Genomic DNA, 20266 nt, shown 5'->3' with positions numbered 1-20266 from the left:
AGGGAGAAGTAGGAAAACAGGGAACAGAGATAACGATGTCTGGTCTGGCTGGCTGCAGGGTCACTGGGAGGGTGAGGTGAGGGCAGGAGGTGAGAGCTGTCAGATACGATATGCTTCAGTCCAATGTAAGTGGCTCCTCTTGCTACATCCAGGACACTAAGGACCCCACAAGGGGCCTTTGCTGATCGTGCCCCTTGTCAGTCCAGATGGAAGCCCGGCTGCCATGTGACTCCACGGGTCCCCCAGCAGAGCCCTTCTTCTGTCACGTCACACATTCCTCAGTGAGTTTTCCCGCTGTCCTTGGTCCCCGGGGCTCACGTCGCTCCATCCCACTGTCTGTCACCACAGCTGCACGGGCAGCCTCCTTCCCACGGCTTCTCCTACCCACAGCTGTCATCTCCTCTCTGCTCTTTTCATCTCTTGTCAAACACATTTTGTACTTCCTGGACCCCAGCCCTTAAATCACTCCCTCTGCTGGCCTTGGCTTCTATCCCCTGATCTGAAAAATGCAAATTTCACCAGACGCGGCATTGCAGTTGCCTCATGGCTTATTTTGCATTCCAGTTTCCAAAGTAAGTCTGACATTCAGGCACGTGAAGTGTTTGGTGCTGAGAGCCAAGGATGAGGCAGGATGCTCTCTGCACAACTTCCCTGCCTGCGCCCCTGCCACCCCTGCCCGCCTTGCTCTTGGAGGGCACCCCAACTCGGAGGTGTGGGACAGGGCACCAAGCCAGGACCTCTCCAAACTTACTCACATCACCCCTTCGTCCTGGTTTGGGTCACCCTCTCTGCCCGCCTCTTGGACCTGCTTTTACCCACAGCTGTGGAGCAGTGAAAAGGCCCCAGGGCCTGAGTGCTAACGCTGGTCCTCAGACTAATACAGTTTGACTGTTCATGACCACAGCTAACAAACAGTCACCGAGTGCTTACTAGGGGTTAAAGACTGGGCTCAGCATTTGACATGGATTATGGATTTGCTCACTCTCACAGCAATCCTGGGTACCATTATTATTCCCATTTTAAAGATGAGGAAACTGAGGCTCGGGAGTTGAGTAACTTGTCCAAGGACCAGCTGGTAAGTGGCAGAGATGACTTCTCTCAGGGCTCACACGGCGAGAAGACCTACTCTGTCACTTAGCCAACCAGTTGCCTTGCCTGGGCCTCTGTTTCCTCTGCTGTGAAATGACAATGGCCCCTTGACCCAAAGGGCTACTGAGGACATCATGGGTAAGGGATGTGAGAGTGCTTTGGAAAGTCTCCCGTAAATATAAGGTGTGATTATTCTCATTCTAGGCACTTACTACAAGGTTCAGCCTTTCACTAAGGAATTGCCAAAGGTGCCCTGAGACTCCTTGGGCCTCATCAAGCCAGTCCTACCAGCCCTGTTTCTCTCTGGCGTCAGGGGCATCACACCACGCCAAGTGCACTAGGGGTTGGGGGATAATGGTAACTGAACATGACAGCATCCTGGGTTTTAAAGGGAAAAAGTCCGTATGCTCCAACTCCCTATACTAGACTGAAAAACGTGGGCAGGTCACCAGTTTGCAGTCAAGCTGCCGCCCACGCATCAATTCCAGGGGTAGATGGTTTTGTTGTCGTCGTGTTTAATAGATCCTGAGACCTTCGGATAAGTGCAAAGATGGTGTCAAATCAGCTTACATTTGGATCTCCAGCTGGGAGGGAGTCTGGTGACCTCCACTGAGGGGAAGGCATGAGGGGGGAGGGGAGCCATACAAGGAAACGGCCACGGCAGCAATAAAAAAAGGACAGCTCTTCCGGTTCTGCGGGGCCCTCGAGTCCTGTCAGGAAGGGAAGTGTGTGAGGAGAACGACTAATCCAGGGTCTCGGGGGCGGGCCACTGCTGCTGAGCTAGAAGGAGCCCTGCGTCTGGAAATAGCCTCCAATCTGAGTCAGTTCCTAAGTCACTTCCCGCACATTCTTACTAGCGGAGTATTTTCCACCAGCAGCAGAGCTAGAAGTGACCTTAATAACAATCTCTGAGCTACTTCTCTCCTCCTACAGGTGAAGAAATGGTCACCCAGAGAGCTGAAGAGTTGGGGAGCATCTTAGGACCCAGATCTTCTCACGCTCCGTTCAGCTCTTCCCCCCTCATTTTATCATGCTGCCAAGATGTGGGACAAAATGCCAGAAACTAATCAGAAGAGGAGGAGATAATTGAGGACAGACTAAAAGCCAGGCTTCATGCTTGGTTCTTGGGCAAAGAGCACAGAAAGATGAACAGGGAAGGGGCAAGACCCTTGATCAAGGATTCAAGTGGCCGATACACTTAGGAAAAGGTGTTCCACTTCACTGACTCGCGGAGAAAGGCAGATTTAAACCACAATGAGACACCCCTACTCAGCCTCTAGAAAGGCTAAAATGAAAGAGACTGACTATAGCGAGTGACGGGCAACAAAGACACGGAGCCACTGGAACTCTCACGCTGCTGGTGGGGGTGGAAACGGTCTAACCGCTTCCTTAGATGTTTGACAAAATCTTAAAAAGCTGCCAGGGATACACCCTACAGAAACGCATACGCCTGTTCGCCAGAAGACAAATACAAGGTTACTCATAGGAGCTCTATTCAGAAGAAGCTCACACTGGAAAAACCCCAAATGAGCATTAACAGTGGAACAGATATATAAATTGTAATATATTCCTCAAAAGGAATACTATACAGCAATGAGAATGAACAAACCGTCTTGCAAAATGTGGCTGGATTTCACACACTTATCTTTTTTCTTTTTAATAGATTTTTATTGGACTATAATTTCTTCACAATACTGTGTTAGTTTCTGTTGCACAACAAAGCGAATCAGCCATATGCATACACGTGTCCCCATATCCCCTCCCTCTTGAGCCTCCCTCCCATCCTCCCTATCCCACCCCTCTAGGTCATCGCAAAGCACTGAGCCGATCTCCTTGTGCTATGCTGCTGCTTCCCACCAGCCAACTATTTTACATTCAGTAGTGTATATATGTCGGTGCTACTCTCATTTCACCCCAGCCTCCCCCTCCCCACACCATGCACTCAAGTCTATTCTCTATGTCTACCTCTTTATTCCTGCCCTGCAACTAGGTTCATCAGTACTTTTTTTTTTTTCTCTTAAGATTCCATATATACATGTTAGCATATGGTATTTTTTTTCTCTTTCTGACTTACTTCACTCTGTATGACAGACTCTAGGTCCATCCACCTCACTACAAATAACTCAATTTCATTTCTTTTATGGCTGAGTAATATTCCATTGTATATATGTGCCACATCTTCTTTATCCATTCCTCTGTCGATAGACATTTAGGTTGGTTCCATGTCCTGGCTATTGTAAATAGTGCTGCAATGAACATTGCGGTACATGACTCTTTTTGAATTATGGTTTTCTCAGGGTATACGCCCAGTAGTGGGATTGCTGGGTCGTATGGTAGTTCTATTTTTAGTTTTTTAAGCAACCTCCATACTGTTTTCCATAGTGGCTGTATCAATTTACATTCCCACCAACAGTGCAGGAGGGTTCCCTTTTCACCACACCCTTCCCAGCATTTATTGTTTCTAGATTTTTTGATGAAGCCCATTCTGACCAGCATGAGTGATACCTCACTGTAGTTTTGATTTGCATTTCTCTAATAATTAGTGATGTTGAGCATCTTTTCATGTGCCTCTTGGCCATCTGTATGTCTTCCTTGGTGAAATGGCTATTTAGGTCTTCTGCCCATTTTTTAACTGGACTGTTTGTTTTTTTGCTATTGAGCTCCATGAGCTGTTTGTATATTTTGGAGATTAATCCTTTGTTGTTTCATTTGCAAATATTTTCTCCCATTCTGAGGGTTGTCTTTTCGTCTTATTTATGGTTTCCTTTGCTATGCAAAAGCTTTTAAGTTTAATTAAGTCCCATTTGTTTATTTCTGTTTTTATTTCCATTACTCTAGGAGGTGGGTCAAAAAAGATCTTGCTGTGGTTTATGTCAAAGAGTGTTTTTTCCTATGTTTTCCTCTAACGAAGAAAAGCCAGCCTCTTCAATAAGTAGTGCTGGAAAAACTGGACAGCTACATATAAAAGAATGAAATTAGAATACTACCTAACACCATATACAAAAATAAACTCCAAGTGGATTAAACATACACATACCTTTGAGGGAAGGCAGATACACAGAGCACACACTGCGTAATTCTATTTATAAACAGTTCAAGAATAAGCAATGCTAGTCTATGGCATTTGAAGTCCAGACACTGTTACTTATGGTGGGGAGCAGGAGTGGGGAACAAAGGTGGTTTCTGGCAAACTGAGGGTCTTGTCCTTGACCGAGGTGCTTGATATAGGAACATGGGTAACTTCTCTTAGGAAAAGTTCATCAAACTGTACATGTACAAAGTGTGAACTTTTCTATATGTATGTGATACTTTGATAGAAAATTTACTTAAGATGAAGAGAGATCCTCATCCATGGGCATATTTTGGTCTTGCAGGAATATCTCAAAAGCCACGGAAGTGGAAGGATTCAAAATACAGCCCATGAAATAGGCAAGGACTGCAATGAAATAGGTAGCAAACTCATCAGTGCCTTGTCCCCTTCTTAGAACTCCAACCATCCTGGTGCCCTTCATAGTGCTAGAGAGAACACCCCAGAACACAGAGTGCAAATCCAAGGTCCCCTCAGCCTTCTGCCTCTGACCTTTAAAAGTACACACCCCAAACCAAATTTTCAAGAAAAAGATAATTTAGAGGAGAGAGAAATGATACCACCTTCCCCTTGGTGTTACTGGCCCTGAGCACCAGCACTTAGTTTCAAGGCCAGAGTAAGGGAACATTCTTCCCAGGGGGAGTGACCCTCAGGTGAGGAGGGACTGGTGGCCTGCAGGGGCGCTAAGGTAGCTCCCAATCATCCAGTGGGGGATTTGCTCACTTGGGGAATCTCAGCTCCATGAGAGCAAGCGCCAGGACTGCTCATTTACTGATATGTCCCTAATAGCCTAATTACTCAATATGTATAAGTAATAAGTATTGTGGGCTGGTTTTTTTTCATGGCAAATATTAATTCCAAACCAGTTTCCTATTCTGGGCACTGAATATACTTCTCCGTCTCTTTCTACATCTCTTTCCATTGCCTCTTTCCTCAGGCATCATGTAATAAAGGGAACAAACCCAAGGAAGAGGAAGGGAAATCTGCCCCCAGAACCAAGGCCATTTAGTACCTTTCAAAGCCACACAGGGTTCTTCTTGGGGTACCTGCCCATTAGAATTTGGCCTCAGTGACAGAAGAAACTACTGACTCCATTAGCCAACCGAAATATGTTATTTCTGTGTCTCTAAGCAAAACTAAAATAAAAATATCAAACTATCTTATCTGAAGCCCAGAATCCTCATGCATCATCTCTTCCGCTTGTTCCTACGAGCACAAGTCAAACACACACACATACACACACACACTCACTCACTCAGTGAACCTGGCCATAATAGTGGTTTTATGTTTGTGACAGAATTATATATATATGTGTATACACACACACACACACACACACACACGCTCACCTAGAATCTAAAAGCTTGATTCTGAGTTTCACCCAAGCATTGACTAGCTGTGCAACCTTGGACAAGTCCCTTAACCTCTCTGAGCCTGGATCTCCTTACCTAGGTATGTGGTTAATCTGCTAGTCTTGCTGTTCTGCCCAAATCTCCACAGCCAGTACTGGTACTCAATCCTGAAGCCCAGCAATTAGTTTGGGGGTCAAGGACAAACCCCCTTTTCCAGGTCCCCACCAGCTCCTTTTCCTGCCGGACCAGTTCTGGTTTCTCATCTCTCCCACCTCACCTCTGAGTAAACTCCCAGGTGTAAGACACAACACTCCCACCCTGAGGATGGCAGAGACTCAGAGCCAAGATCCCACATTGCCCTCCACAGCCTTGGGCCGGCTCCAGGTTCAGGCTGGGCTTGGTCCCCTCCTCCAGGCAGGAGCTCCCAAAATATGGTGCTGCCCCAGGATGTGTTGTCTAGGGCATCTCTCAGGGTTGCTCTGATGAGGGGCCAGGGCCAGTGTGAAAGTGAAAGCATTTCAGCGTTTACTGAATTAACTGTAAGGTCCTCACCCCAAATCCAAGGCTTTGCCCCAACACGACCCGAAGTATCCCTTCCAGAATTATCCTCCCCCACTCATCCCCTCCGTTATCCCACCCTCCAAGGAAACTGGACTGACTCCCACAAGAGGCTGTGGCTCTTCCATCTCCTTGCCTTTGGTACACTGTTCCCTCAACTTGGAATGCCTCCCACCTGCAAAAATCCTACCTGTCTCCCCTGGTTCTTCCGGTCCAGATGCTGCCTCCTTCAAAAAGCCTCTGCTTCCCATTCACGTGTAAATTCCTTCCCTCCTTACGCCAGCCTAACGCTGTTTTGTCTTTTTCCTACGGGAAAGCTCCTAACTCCTGTGTTCTGTTCCATGGTCAAGACAGAAATAGCTACACCCAACCAGAGACAGGGCAGGAAATGGGCGCTTGGAAATCAAGGGCGGGAAGGCTGTGCCTTAACTCCAGAAATAAGGACATGGCTTCGGGGCGATCCACATTTGAGCATCAGGAATCCGTCGCTGTGCACTTCTCCCACTAGACCATGAGCTCCTGGGAGCGGAGACCAGTTCCTAGCACGGAGCTGGGCATGCAGTTAGTGTTCAGTAAATGTGCTGAGTGGATGAATGAGTGGATGAATGGGGAAATGAGTGAATGAGTGAGATGCACAGTGGTGGGAAGTCAAGTTGGTGGGAATTAACTAGGAAACAAGGTGTGAGAAAACATTAGCTAAGGCAGTTTGTCCAGATGAGTTCTCATCAGTAGCTTTTCTTGACTGGCCCCCTTTCAAAGGCTGAAGAGTTGCCCTTTTGGGAAATCTGTCCGAAACTCATAGAGCAGGCCGGGGGTTGAGGGAGGGACCTGCAGGGGCAGCACAAGGAACAGGGGACCTGAGTGGAAGGAATCCTGGCCCAGAGATGTCTGCTCTCTCAGCCTTTGTGGTCTTTCTTCCTCCACACCCTGGAGAGAACCCCTTCCCAGGGCCTGTAAGTGGTCCTGCAATCAGGGGTACCCAGGGCAGCAGACACAGTTCTCCTGCTGAGAGATTCCAGGCTGTTGGGAAACTCTTCCCGCTATTCCCTTCCAAAGCTCCCTGAAACTCTCAGATGCTCTGGAGTGAAGCACTCTCAGAGCCACTGTCAACGGGCTTGCAAGCTCCTGTATTGAAAAATGGCACACAGGAGGGACCAGAATGCAGCAGATGGGAGAGCTTGTTTGCAAAGCTTACTGTCTGTGATGGGTTTCCCTTCCCCTCCACCTTGATGTGGAATCACCAAGTCTATGCTGAGCTAGTGGAACTGCCTTGACTCTGAGGGAATATGAACATTTTTTTATGCTTAGCCATTCCAGCCATAAAGATTTTGATCCTATTACTGCTAAGTGACGAGTACAAGGATAGAAATGATGATGATCTTTGGCAGCCATTCCAACCGAGTAAATTCAAGGAAGGATAAATGCAATCCTAGACTGGGCCACGGTCCCTTCATTTCCCAGAATGAAAAGAAGCAAAGGAAAAATGTCTTCCCGGTGAGATGTATCGAAGTGTGGAATTTTCCCTCCAGGCAAGCGATGGGCATCCCACTGTTCGAATGATTTAGCACCGCACCGGACAGAGCCCAGGAGGATATGCCGAGGGGAACAATCAAACCCAGCATGGCCGGGGGAGGTGACCTAATGAGGCTTCCCAGCTCTCACTCCTCCCAGCTCCCAGCTCACGGGCGCATCCACCCTGCCACCTGCTCCCCTGCAATCAAAGCGACCCCATAATAAGCATTGCTAGGCAACAGCGAAAATATACATGTGCCTTATCAAAATATTTCCCCCCTTCTCGAGGGGTGTGCCTCCATTTAATGGCTTCCTGTCTGCCAGCCGTTTTATGTGCTACTTGGATGATAGCAAATCCAGCTGTTGTCACCAGAATGTGGTGACAGGGATGGGGGTGGCAGGACTGGAAAATGAAGACTAATTGTTGGACCAGTCAATGATTTACAAACAGCAGAACTCCCCTGGGAAATCTTCTCAGACTCACCCCAGCTAGACGCTGTCTCTTCCTCACATTGAAATATTTACGGCACCCCACCTCCAGCCCCCAGCACAGGCAGCCACAAGTATTCATCCTTGCGACCCCACAGGACTTAGGTAGTGCCCTGGAAATTAAGGCTCTCATCCGAGTTAACAGAACAATGGGCCTTAGGGGGAAAATTCCAGACTAGGATGCCCCGATGAAGCACCCCGTGTTGTATTCACACAGGCCGAGGCGGGTGGGAGAGCGGAGTGTATGTTTATATCTGGAAGAGAAGGCCAACCACGGAAGAATGAACCCATCTACAGTTGTGTGGCATTCAGGGAATGAGAAAGCTTCGAGGTTATCTAGTCCAACTACAGATGAGAAAACAAGCCGAGACAGGGCAGGGATGGGCGGAAGGCCATTGCTGGTCACCTCGTCCCCACTGCTCTCACTGGGCCTGAATCAGGGGTGGGGAGACCGAGCTGTAGCAAAGACATGTCTGAAGCCCCAAGACAGCAGGTTTCCATCTCAAGATTGTGAAAGTGTCAAATGTTACATAAGGGGTAGGGCGGGCAGGGGAAGGTTGTTGACCCCGAAGGGTGAATGAGTAGATCCACTGGAAACTGTAGAAACTCATTTCTAAACTATCCTCACTGCTGACCCCATGGACCCCACGGCCCCCATAAACCCTGGAATGGAGAGTTCAAAGCCTGCCCCCCAGTCTTATCTCCTACTCCTCACCTCAGTCATCCCAGGCTCCAGGTAAACCTTGCTGCCTCCCACAAAATACCGTGGACTCCACGGGGTAAAGGACCAAGAGAAAGATGGTGACTCTATCCCATTTCACATAGGGGATCAAGCCCCTGGCCCCTCTGGGGGTTCTTCTATCACGTGACACCCCGCCATGACTTGTTTGTCAGCGTTCCACGCCACCAATGCACTCGCTTTTCAATCAGCACAGTGGGTGGTTGGTGAAAACCTCCGCAGCCTTCCTCCTTTCTCCCCTCCTCACTCCACCTGGGTACCTTTGGATTCCTAAGCCATTCCGCCCAGTGCCCGCTCTCTCAGCAGTGTCTGCTCTGATGCTCAGCTAACAGCCCTGTGTTTCAGGCGTTGCCCAAATGCATCCTGTAAATTACAATGCAATTACTGTGGTAGGAAAATTGGAAGCAAATTTAATAAGCTCAGACCCCTCTCACATGCTGTTTCTTCACTCTTCTCTTCTCAGTAATGAGAACTCTTTACGGGAAAAAGGCCTTTTCCTTTAACAGAGGCTATTCTCCTGGTCCCTTATCTGAAGCCCATGAGGATGGGAGGATACGGAGAAGGGGGCTTCCTCTAGCTGCTCTTGTCCTATTTACCCATAAGGCAGATAGGAAAAGAGTCATCAGTTGTCTTTCCAGGCTTACTCTCCCTTTCATTTGCTCAACAAACATTTATTGAATTCCTATCACACATCAAAGATTTCTCCCCCTAGAGGGCAACTGGTGTCATAACTAGTAGAACCTTAGCTGCAAGGCATGGACAGGGAGAGGGAAGCTGTGTCCATGGGGTCGCGTCCCACAAAGGAACCAGGAGTCCAGGGTGGGCCAATGGCCACAGTAGGAGCTTCCTGGTAAAGGCGATGCCAATTGCCAAGAGGATGGCAGCACATACACCCTGTGGTTGAAGAAACTGAGAAGAGGAAGGGGCAGAGAAGCCAGAGGTCTCTACAGGGCCTGAGACAGAGCCCCATCACCTGAACAGAGGGAGAGGGCTGCAGCCTGTAGGCGGGAAGGCATCTTTACTCGAGGGCCTACTTTCTACTCAAACCCTGGGCCTTTCAGCTGGCCCAACCCACCCATGGACTTCATCTGACCCACAAAAGGAAGCCGCAGTGCCAGCTGATGCTCGTGGTTTGCAAATTTGAGCAGGCATCAGAATCACTGGTGGTGCTTGTTGAGACACAGACTGCCAGGCTCCACCCCAGAGCGCCTCACTCAGTAGTTCCGGGGGGGAAGCTTAGAAACTGCAGTTCTAACAAGCCTCCAGGTGATGCCAGCGCTGCTAGTCTCCTGGTTTGGGAAACCACTCTTTGAGAACCATCGTTCTAAGCCTTTGCTATTCGAAGTGTGATCAATGGACCGTCCATCGGCAGAACCTGGGGGCTTGATGGGAATGCAGACTCTCAGGCCCCACCCCAGACCTGCTGGATCAGTTTGACGAGAACCTCAGATGATTTGAGTCTGAGAAACACGTACCTGGAACGGCGTTTCTCAACCCTGGCTGCTCCCTAGAATCACTTGGGGAACTCAGAAAAGAGACACTTCAGCTGCTTGGAGGCTGGGTATCAGCATTTCTTAAAAGTTCCCCAAGTGATTCTTATGAGATGCCTGGGTTGAGAACTGCTGGGACCCCCACTCGTGACCAACACTCCACGCCCATTTCTCCAGCTTTGAACTTACCCTTGAGGTCCTCCTCTGTTCCTCCCTGACCCCCACCCCTCCTGACAACTTAAGTGATCTCCCTAATGCTCCTTCCTGACACTCGGCGTTTGGTTGCCTCTCTTGCCTGAGTATCTTCAGTTTTCTCAGGAGACCCCCATGCCCGCCCCCGACACTTCCCTTCCATTCATGGCCCTGCAGTGCAAGCCTGCCCATATTATTACCGTGTAATAATAACAACAATGAAAAATTTTTTTACTACTTGCTAAGGAGTATGTAAGTACTTTACATATAGATTATTTGATCCTTATGAAAAGCGCATTAGGTAGGTATCATTGTTATTTTTATCCCTACTTTTCAGAAGAGGAAAGTGTGGACCAGAGAAGCCAGGTGATGGTGAGTTTGCTCAGCTAGGCAGCAGCACAGGCAAGACTGCAAACAGGGTGATCTGATCCCAGACTCTGTATCATTAACCCCTGGGCTGTACTGCCTTCTGCTTGACTCTGACTTAGGGGGAAGATATGGCCTCATCCTTTTGCTGGGGCTGAGAAGGCATATTTACGTTTCATTCTTGAGAACTCAGGTAACAAGCAGGGCTGGCTTTATGGCAGGCGTTCTCATTGCAGTTTTGCTCCCAGGGGACATTTGGCAATGTCTGGAGACATATTTGGTTGTCACAACTGGGGGAGGTGCTACTGGCATCTCGTGGGTAGAGGCCAGAGATGCTGCTAAACATCCAAAGTACAGGACAGCCCCCCATAACACACAGTTATCCAGCCCCAAATGTCAGTCACCACTGAGAATCCCTGGTCAGGTGGACGCAGGTCACCAGCAGCCACAGCTGGTCAGAGCTGGGACAGGCAGGGCCTGAGAATGGGCCCTGGGGCTCTGTCAGCCCAGGCAGGCAAGCCCCAGGGTTGGAGGAGGGTGAAGGCAGGAAACAGCAGAGAGGCTAGAATCACAGAAGGATTAAGGGACTTAGCTGGTGACTTCAACCTCAAGGACACGGACTCCCTGGGAGGTAAGGGTTGGAAGTGGGAGGTCCTGTAGACAGAAAGTCACCACTCAGTGGGGGCCCATGTGAGAGAAGAACATTGGGCTTTGCAGTCTCCGGAACTCCCATCACCACGAGGGTGATACAGGCACAGGGTCAGTCCCGTACCAAACTCAGCCTGCACACAGCTGATCAATGGGCGGCTTCTGTCGGGGCTTGCTTAGGGTTTTGCACACAGTAGGCGGGACCACGTGCCATGGCTGCCTGGTCCCATGTGCTTGCCCTCATTCCCAATGCCCTGTCCTCTCCCCTTCTTGCTCTTTCAGAATAGGATCCATAAGTCTGAACTTCTCTGAGTAACACAATCCCAGCTCCCACAGAGCAAGGTCACTGTCCCGAGGCAGACGTGTAGTTGATACACTTTTCCTCGCTGTCTTCCCAAAGGGTGTCTGCATTCTGTCTAAATCTTCTCTTCCCTTCTTGCTGCAATCCCAGAAGATCACACTTACTTCACAGAAGAAACACACTGGGTCAGGTAGGGAGCCTGGAACTGGACCTGGGGAACTCAGATCCTTGGGGACAGGCTGAGTTCTTCACTCGCAACTACCACTGTGTCCAGCCTTGTAAAATGCTTTCGTTTCTGCCTCTCAGATCATACAACAGGGTGAACGCAGATGTTAGTCCTGCTCAGGTATCCCCGCAAGTCGGCCTGCTCAGTGAACTCCCCGACGCTTCCTTCCTGCAGGTGGGAGCTTTCAGAGGCCGCTCCGACAGCTGTCACCCAGATGCACCAGCCCCTTTCCTGGCGAGGAGGTGTCCCTGGGTCCCTCTACAGGGCCTCGGCATCTGGACACAAGACAAGGGAGGCACCACCCGCTGGAGACCCAGTGGAGCTTCTCAGCCTTCTGCCTGCTCCCTCTTCCCTGTTCTCCTATACATACTCTCCGCCCCGCGAAATAAAATAATCTAATATTTAAATAAAATTCTATCAGGTCCAAGGATCAGGGTAAGTGCTGGGGAATTTTAATAGGAATAATACAAGACTCTGACTTGAAGCTTTCAGGCAAGCAGCAGGGAGTGTCCTGGGTAAAGGGGACTTCCAGGCCCCACTGCTAAGGAAGCGTCTCCTTGGTACCTCGAGGGGAGGGTTGAGTTCACAGACTCTCAGAGTGAGAAGCCATAGATCTCATCCAGTTCAGTTCCCTGGCTTTATTCATGGGGGAAACCAGGACTCCGGCTCCTCTTACGGGTGATGGTGATTAACCAGGACTGGTCAAACCCCTCCGTGGAAATAAGCTGCATAAGTCAAGGTTCTGGGTTGTGCTGCCTAGTCGGGAAGACTGGGTCCACCAGCCTTCCCATACTGCCAGCTTACGCACCACCTGATTGACCAGCCTCGTTTGTCATGAAAATTTTTACTGTCCTGCTCCTAAACCCCAGTGTCCACAATTCGGTACCCATAGGCCCAAACAGACACAGAAAGCTAAGACGCTAACACCAATCCTAGTCTCTCATTTGACATTGCCTTCAAGCCCCTCTACCCCAAGCTTGCTGGTCTGCTATTTTGGGTGCCAAGTCAATTTCCCGCAGCAGACAGGAAACACGCCTTCATGGGTCTTTGGCACAGCTGGGCCTCCCAGCTTGGAGGTCAGGAGGGGAGGCGCTGGGTGAGACTGACCTGCTTCCTCAGGCCTCCCCAGGAAGCAAAGGGCTGGCTGACTCTAGGAAGGCTTGAGAGGCGAAGCGCCTTCACAGAGCCTCTTTTTGCTGGGAAACAAAGCTTTCCACATTGCCCCAGGGCTGATCTCTGCAACCCATCTGAAGGGGGCCTGACCAAGGGGATAGCAGGACAGACGCTGTGTGAAAGGGCTGCTCCGAAGCAGACAGCGGACCCAATGGCAAGTGTAGAGGCCCCTCTGGCTTCTCTTCTCACGTGCCGAAATGTCAGGCTGTAGGACCTCTGATGGTCTGACATTTTGGCACGTGAGGAGAGAAGCCAGAGGGACCTCCCAGCGACAGAAGAGACCACCAGCCTGACTGCCCAGAGGCCTGCCCTCCCGCAGTGTGAAAGCCAGGCCAGGCCATGGGAATCTGCCAGGCGAGAAAGGTTCTGGCTGTAGGGTGTTTAGTGTTCCATGACCCCATGGCGGCTATACCTAGGGTGACCCCCGGGTGAGGGCGGCAGGGTGCAGGTGGAGGTCCCCTCCCTCTCCATGGGGTGCTTTGGGACGGCTCGCGGCAGCAAGCAGCACAGACGGGGTAAACTGCAACATCACAGACCCCTTCGTGTCTAACTGGCAACAAACGGTTTGCCTGCCCCGATTCCTGGCACTGGGCGCTGCACAAAGCAAGCCTGCTGTGGATCTGACATGACTGTGGGGAGGGGTCGGGAGGAAGTACCTGAAAAGGCGGGTGTCTGGGACCAGCCGGCTGCTGGCAATCCGCTCGCTCTCCCGCTGGTTGAAAGCATACAGCTTATAGGGATCATCACCGACGCGCCACTTCTTGGCATTCAGGTACCGCCGCTCATCAAACTGGTCCCACAGGTCATCCCAGTCAGCATCCGAAATCTGTGAGACACGAACAGGAAGTCTGTGAGGATGGCTCCTGGTCCTCTCAGCCCCCTCTGTCTGTCAGTGCCCAGCCGCCGAGACCGGGCTTGTGCTGGCGAGGTTTAGCTCAAAGATAGGGGCAGAGGTAGGACGTTAATAAAACCATGAGCAACAATAATAACAACAGAATGACGATGACAATGACAGCTACCATTTAATGAGTGCTGTGCTCACATACCAGGCACGGTGCTAGGACCTATACTCACATTATCTCGTGTAGTTCTCAGAGCAGTTTTAGGAGATGGATATTGCTTGTATTCCCACTGCATGGACAAGGAAGCAGGCTCTATAGCCCAGGCAGCTTGCTCAAGATCTCACAATTAGGATGCGGCAGGGCTGGGGCTTGGATTCTAGAATACTAACCCCAGAGGCCACTTCTCCAGGGTAATTTGAGACACTTGGTGAGAAGTGCTGGCACAGTGGCTGGCGCATAGTAGGTGGTACACAGTGACTGTCATTCCTTCCTCTGCCAAAGGAAGGTGGCGATGAGAAGTAAGCAGTCCATCTATCATGGTGTGCTACACACCAGATGGATGCCTGTGTGCTCCTTTCTTCCTCCAACCCAGGAATCTGGGCTTATTTTTAAGAAGCATCCATGGGGGAGCAAGTAACAACCCTCACCACAAGGGAAGACGGTACTTTAGAATGGATAAGGCGGTTTCTGCATTCACGATATCGTTTCACCCTCCCCAAGACCCTCTGCAGAGTAGGGAAGACAAGCCTTCAGAAAGGTTACTGGCTTGTCTGAGGTCGCCCAGGTAGATGGTGGCAGAGCCCAAAGCAGAGCTCTGTCTCCTGGACCCCCCCAGTGCAGAGGAGGTGAGGGGATTCACACAGGGAGGCGACGGCTCCTGCCCAGAGCCCAGGCTGCCGCCTCCGCTCTGCCCACCCCGGCTCTGCAGCCAACAGAGACTCCACACAGCCAGCAGGAGGTATGGGCTTCAGGGCCTCGGCAAACTGGACGCTTCCCTTGATAGCCACTGCCCAGTGGATGCTAGTGCTGCCCCCACTAGGGGAGAGCCCCTCTGTATCAACAAAGCTCAGACCTTTCAGGTTCATCACAGCCAAAAGAATCCTGTGCCAGGAAGAACCTACTGACCAGGCTCCGACCTGGACCATGAGGGCTGGAGCCCTGGGGCTGGCATCGAGGACGAGATGTTCATTCATGTGTTACCGGCCTTCCTCACTGTGCAAGTATCTGAAGCTGCCCGGGTACCACCCATCCCATCACTGGCCAGGATGCTCTTCTGCACTCAGGGCATCCAAACAGGAAGGCCCAGGGCAGGTGCTGCCGACAGCAGTGCAAGCGCTCGGCCCACATTTGGCAGGTAAGGGGGGCCGCTCGCCCACATACACGTTCATCTCAGGCACCACTGCATCTTATCTGATAATTGATCTTTCCCTTTCTCTCTCTCTCTCTGTTATATCCTTTTGAAACAGCATTCTCCTGCTAATAGCACAAAATGAAGCACTGGAAACCAGTGATTTTTATCCAATAATTGATTTTATTAATGTCCTGTGATACCGCTGCTACGTGGGGGTATTTGTGTGTGGGGGGTATGAAACCCTCAGCCTGGGCTGTGTCATGTCACAGCCTGACAGATGTCACCTGTGCTTGGAACATGACCTCAGGGCCACCCTGACATCCCATTCTTTCGGGAAGGGCCATGGGGCCCTGAACCATCTCCAGCTGGCTCACGCCCCACTGAATTCACTGCAAATCTCAAAATAAGTTGTGAGCCCCTAGAGTGCTGTGTGCTGGGGAGGGGAGATGCGGAGACGGAAGGCCCCTGCCCACCAGCGGGCGCAACATTGTAGAGACACCTGCGTGAAGACACCTATAACAGAGGAGCGAGGGAAATGGGAACGGCTTCCCAGAAGAAGCATCAAATGAGTTAGGACTTGAAGGATGAGCAGGGATTTTGCTTTGCTTAAGGGGATATGGGGAAGGGAAGTACGTGCGCAGTGAAAATCCAGATAAAAGGCAGAATGGCTCGGGGGAGGAGCATCTGTTCAGGGAATGGCTAGGTCAGAATGGGGAGGCCAGAGTGCGCACTGCAAAGAGAACATGAGTGAAAGAAAATTCCAGAATGCGCTGGTCCCGTACGAAGCAGGTCAGGGGAAAGTATCTCTGGCTGCATGTGCAGGATGGAGTGGAGGGAAGAGAGCTCCACGAGGAGACCAGTTGGGAGGTAACCTTAGCACTTTAACCTGGTGGGAAGGGAAGCCTGATGGGGCCCCGGTGTACAGTTCCATCCATCAGCTGGAGAAGCAGGTGGTGGCGCAGGCACCGTGGGGAGGCACAGGGGCTGGAGTGAGAGCACTCGACCAACCTCTAAGTCTCATCCCAATCCCTACTTTCTATTAATACCAGACCAGGCTCAGGGCCAAGGGGGTACAAGGTTGGGTGGTTTGCTCAGCCTGGTAATCGCCACCCTAAGGGCAGCTGAGCATCCTTGGCATCCTTGGAGATGGTGCCGTGAGAACTCAGCTGGCTTCCAGAAGGCCTAGAGCCGGAGCAGCAGCCAGGCTGGCAAGAGAAACTGCCTGAACAGTCAGTCAAGGGCATCCTTGGAGGGGACCACTCTCTCAGATGGTCACAGGTGCAGAGCTGGTTCCCACTTTGCTGCACTGCATCCGCTGGGGGGATCTCCCTGTACTGGGAGCTTGGTGTTTCTATAATGATATCTGGATGTATTAAATGATGGTGAGACTGTGTTTAAAACAACACTACCATTTGAATAGCAATCTCTATTTTATGAAGCAGCTTGCAGGTATTGTCACAGAATCCTCACACAACCCCCATTTGGACAGGGAGGGGTCGACTTAGAGAGGTAAGGTGGCTTGCCCATGCACGACGGCTAGTAAGTGAAGGGACCCCCGACTGAATCTCCCCAGGGCCTCCCAGCGCCACGGTCTGTTCTGTTTATCATGGACAGAACAAGGGGCGTCCTCTCTGCTGAGGATGAATGGGCAGAGAAAGACCCCCCTGGAGGAGTGGAGTGGGGGACATGCCCGCAGGGAAGGGCCAGCCACTCCTGCCCTGCTTGCCCCCAGAATAGAGTTGACCGCGGTCCTCCCGGAATTTCTAAAGGGGCAGCAACTTTGCCAAATACTTCCAGTCCTGATTTGGAGCTGGTTTCCAAGCTCTTCAATTCGTTAAGTCCCCACATCTGGACTCTAAGGGCCCAGGGCACGTACGTTGTACCCATGCATCGGATTCCTCGCTTCCTGGCTCATGTGAACATCGAGAGAGTTTCTGAACCGGCACTTTCACCTTCACAAGCCTTCCTAGCACAGGACGTGCAATGCTTTTCCAAAACAAGAACACACACCAAGGAAGCCCCTACAAGGGCCCACCCCAGAACTGCGCCCACTGCCACCTGGCCCCCCAAGCTGCCACCACTTGACTTTCTGACTGGAATTTATTCAATCTAGAGTGTGTGTGTTTCAAAAGAGGAGTATGATGCCACAAACAAAAACGAAGACCATCTTTTAAGTAGAAACTATCTGATTAAGTCAGCCAACCCCCTGGCCAAGACCAGTGCTTAAATAATTTGGCACCAATAATGAAAGCTCAAAAGCACATCTGTTAAGTTGCTTCATTTCTTTCGTCTCACCACACTTCCATGAGAAATCATGAATCCCCTTTCCTCCATCCTTCCCTGGCCTGTTTTCTCTCACTCTGGTTTCAAGCTGATTATTTGGCTCAGGAATCATGGGTGTAGCCTTCCCTTCTGTTAGGTTTTGAAGATGCCTCTATTTTCCACTAATGTTTTTGTCTCCCTCCCTTCTTTCCCCAGCTTGGTATTACTAGTTTTCTCTTATTGATCTAATTCTCTTCTTTTTCACTTTCAAATGAGAGAATCTCTAGCCCTTGCTAAGGCTTCCATCTTACTCTGAACTGCACCTGATCCTTAAGAGAATGCCTCAGACTCACCCTATAATAAACAGCTAACACCTTGGGGGGCTCTTATCATGTGTCCTAAATATTTACATTTAATCCTCACTCTAATAGATATCAATATTACCATTCCCATCTTATAACTGGGGAAACCGAGGCACAGAGAGATTGAGTAACTTGCCCAATGTCACACAGGTAGTGTTAGAGCCAGGACTTGAGCCCAGGCGGCCTAGCTCCAGCTCCCATGCGCTCACCCATTAGGTGACTCAACCTTAGTACACCCTCACTGCCATTTTCTTGGGCTACCTTCGAAGACTATCTATGTGCTTCCCACCATTTTTCGAGGTCCAGTTCTTCCTTTGCTTAGAGATCTTCCTCCACGCAAGGATGTCTGTACCCCCTCTCACCATCCTCCCGCCTGCTCTTCACTCCCCCTTCTGGGCAGTCATTCTCCTCTCAGCAGTGGGCTTCATTCTGCCAGCCTCGGGCAAGAAAAGGGGGAACTCTGCAGGCAGATTCCTGCAGGAAGATGGGAATGTGATAGACTAACACACAGAAGGTCATAATTGAAAAAAATGATATAACTGATAATTTAAAGAGGATATAATTCATCTATCCACCCAATGTTTGAAACTCCAATGTAACATTCCACTGGTGGACATCCCACCACTCAGGGACAGAGCGGTCCCAAGAAGCCCACTCCAAGCTTCAAAGGACTGTAACTTCTAGAAGTTTTCTTCTAATTTTGAACCAGAATTTATCTCCTGGTAATATCTCCCTTTGGGGCCTGGTTTTATCCCCAGGGATATATAATGCAAATCTGACCTTTCTTTTTCATACCCTTCAGATATTTAATGGCAACTATGTGTTCCCCAGGTCTTCCAACCCCCAGTCTTCCAAGTCTTATATAAGACTTGCTACTCAGAAAAAATGACACAGAGAAGTGCAAAAGATCTACCAAAGGATCAAGAGAACGAGAGTAAGTGAAGTCGGGTGGGGTTCATCAAGGAATTCAAACACCCTGGAAACCCTTCTGTATGTGCAGAACGAGAAGGGAGACATTGCTCATAATACAGTCTAACTTTTACATGCAGGCTTCCTAGACGGAAGTTGCTCTGCTGCACCTTTGATAAGGTCCACCACCTACTGAGCACACAAAACTACCCATCCCAGCTCCCCTGTCAGAACCTCAGAGGGAAGTAGTGAGGGAGGGGTAACCCAAATGATGTCTAACCCTTACAATCCCAATATACAACAGAAAATTGTATCCCCAATCTCCAAGTGAGGAAACTGAGGCACGGGCAGGATTAATTATTTGCCCAAGTTCACACAACTGAGAAGTGTGCCTCAAGGCCTGTAGACCCAGTTTCTACGCAAGCTGTGCAGCCTGGCGTTCACATCTCCACGCATCCAGGCTGCTTCCAGGACCGCAGCCTGTGGCTTCCCAGCACCACCCCGAGTGCCCCTGCCTTCTACCCACTGGAGCCGTCTGCTTCTAGCACCATGGCAGACCAGATACTCACCAGGACCTTCATGCTGAACTACAGCTAGATCCTGCATAAATAACAACAAATGTGGTGGGGTTTTTTTGAAGATATATTTTGTTTTGTTTTGTTTTATTTTATTTTATTATTTCTATTTTTGGGCCACGCCCCGCGGTATGCGGGATCTTAATTCCCGGACCAGGGATCAAACCTGTGCCCCCTGCGTTGGAAGCGCAGAGTCTTAACCACTGGACCACCAGGGAAGTGCCACAAATGTGGTTTTTAATGCATTACTGGGCTTTCTAGAACGAAAATCTTCACCACAAGAGGAGAGGTGAGGCCAGGGAAAATACAGGGTGCTAAAGCCAGAGCTGGGATAGTTGAATGGTAAGTAAAGACAATATGTGAGGCTGCCCCGAGGGTAAAGGTCACTGAGAAAGTAAAGTCAGGCTCCTAAAAGGTGGAGTAACTGAACCTGAGTCTTCCATAATTAAGGTCAAGAAGTGGGACTAGGGGCTTCCCTGGTGGCGCAGTGGTTAAGAATCCGCCTGCCAATGCAGGGGACACGGGTTCGAGCCCTGGTCCAGGAGGATCCCACATGCCGCAGAGCAACTAAGCCTGTGCGCCACAACTACTGAGCCCACGTGCCACAACTACTGAGCCTGCGCTCTAGAGCCCACAAGCCACAACTATGGAAGCCACGTGCCTAGAGCCCGTGCTCCGCAACAAGAGAAGCCACCGCAATGAGAAGCCCATGCACCGCAATGAAGAGTAGTCCCCACTCGCC

At 50.3% G+C, this 20266-nt stretch overlaps 1 protein-coding gene across 1 annotated transcript in view; it reads right to left on the bottom strand.

The window, feature by feature from the left end:
* The window catches only part of GALNT14 (polypeptide N-acetylgalactosaminyltransferase 14), a 215444-nt gene that overhangs the window by 66419 nt on the left and 128759 nt on the right, over positions 1-20266 (bottom strand). Inside the window, 1 exon segment of the mRNA XM_036873409.1 lies at positions 13880-14049. Within this exon segment, the coding sequence (XP_036729304.1) occupies positions 13880-14049 (170 nt within the window).

This window comes from Balaenoptera musculus, chromosome 13 (genome assembly GCF_009873245.2).
Source record: "Balaenoptera musculus isolate JJ_BM4_2016_0621 chromosome 13, mBalMus1.pri.v3, whole genome shotgun sequence".
In the NCBI taxonomy this organism is placed as follows: domain Eukaryota; kingdom Metazoa; phylum Chordata; class Mammalia; order Artiodactyla; family Balaenopteridae; genus Balaenoptera; species Balaenoptera musculus.
The sequence above is the reverse complement of the archived record's forward strand: the minus strand, read 5'-3'. Positions and strand labels throughout refer to the sequence as shown.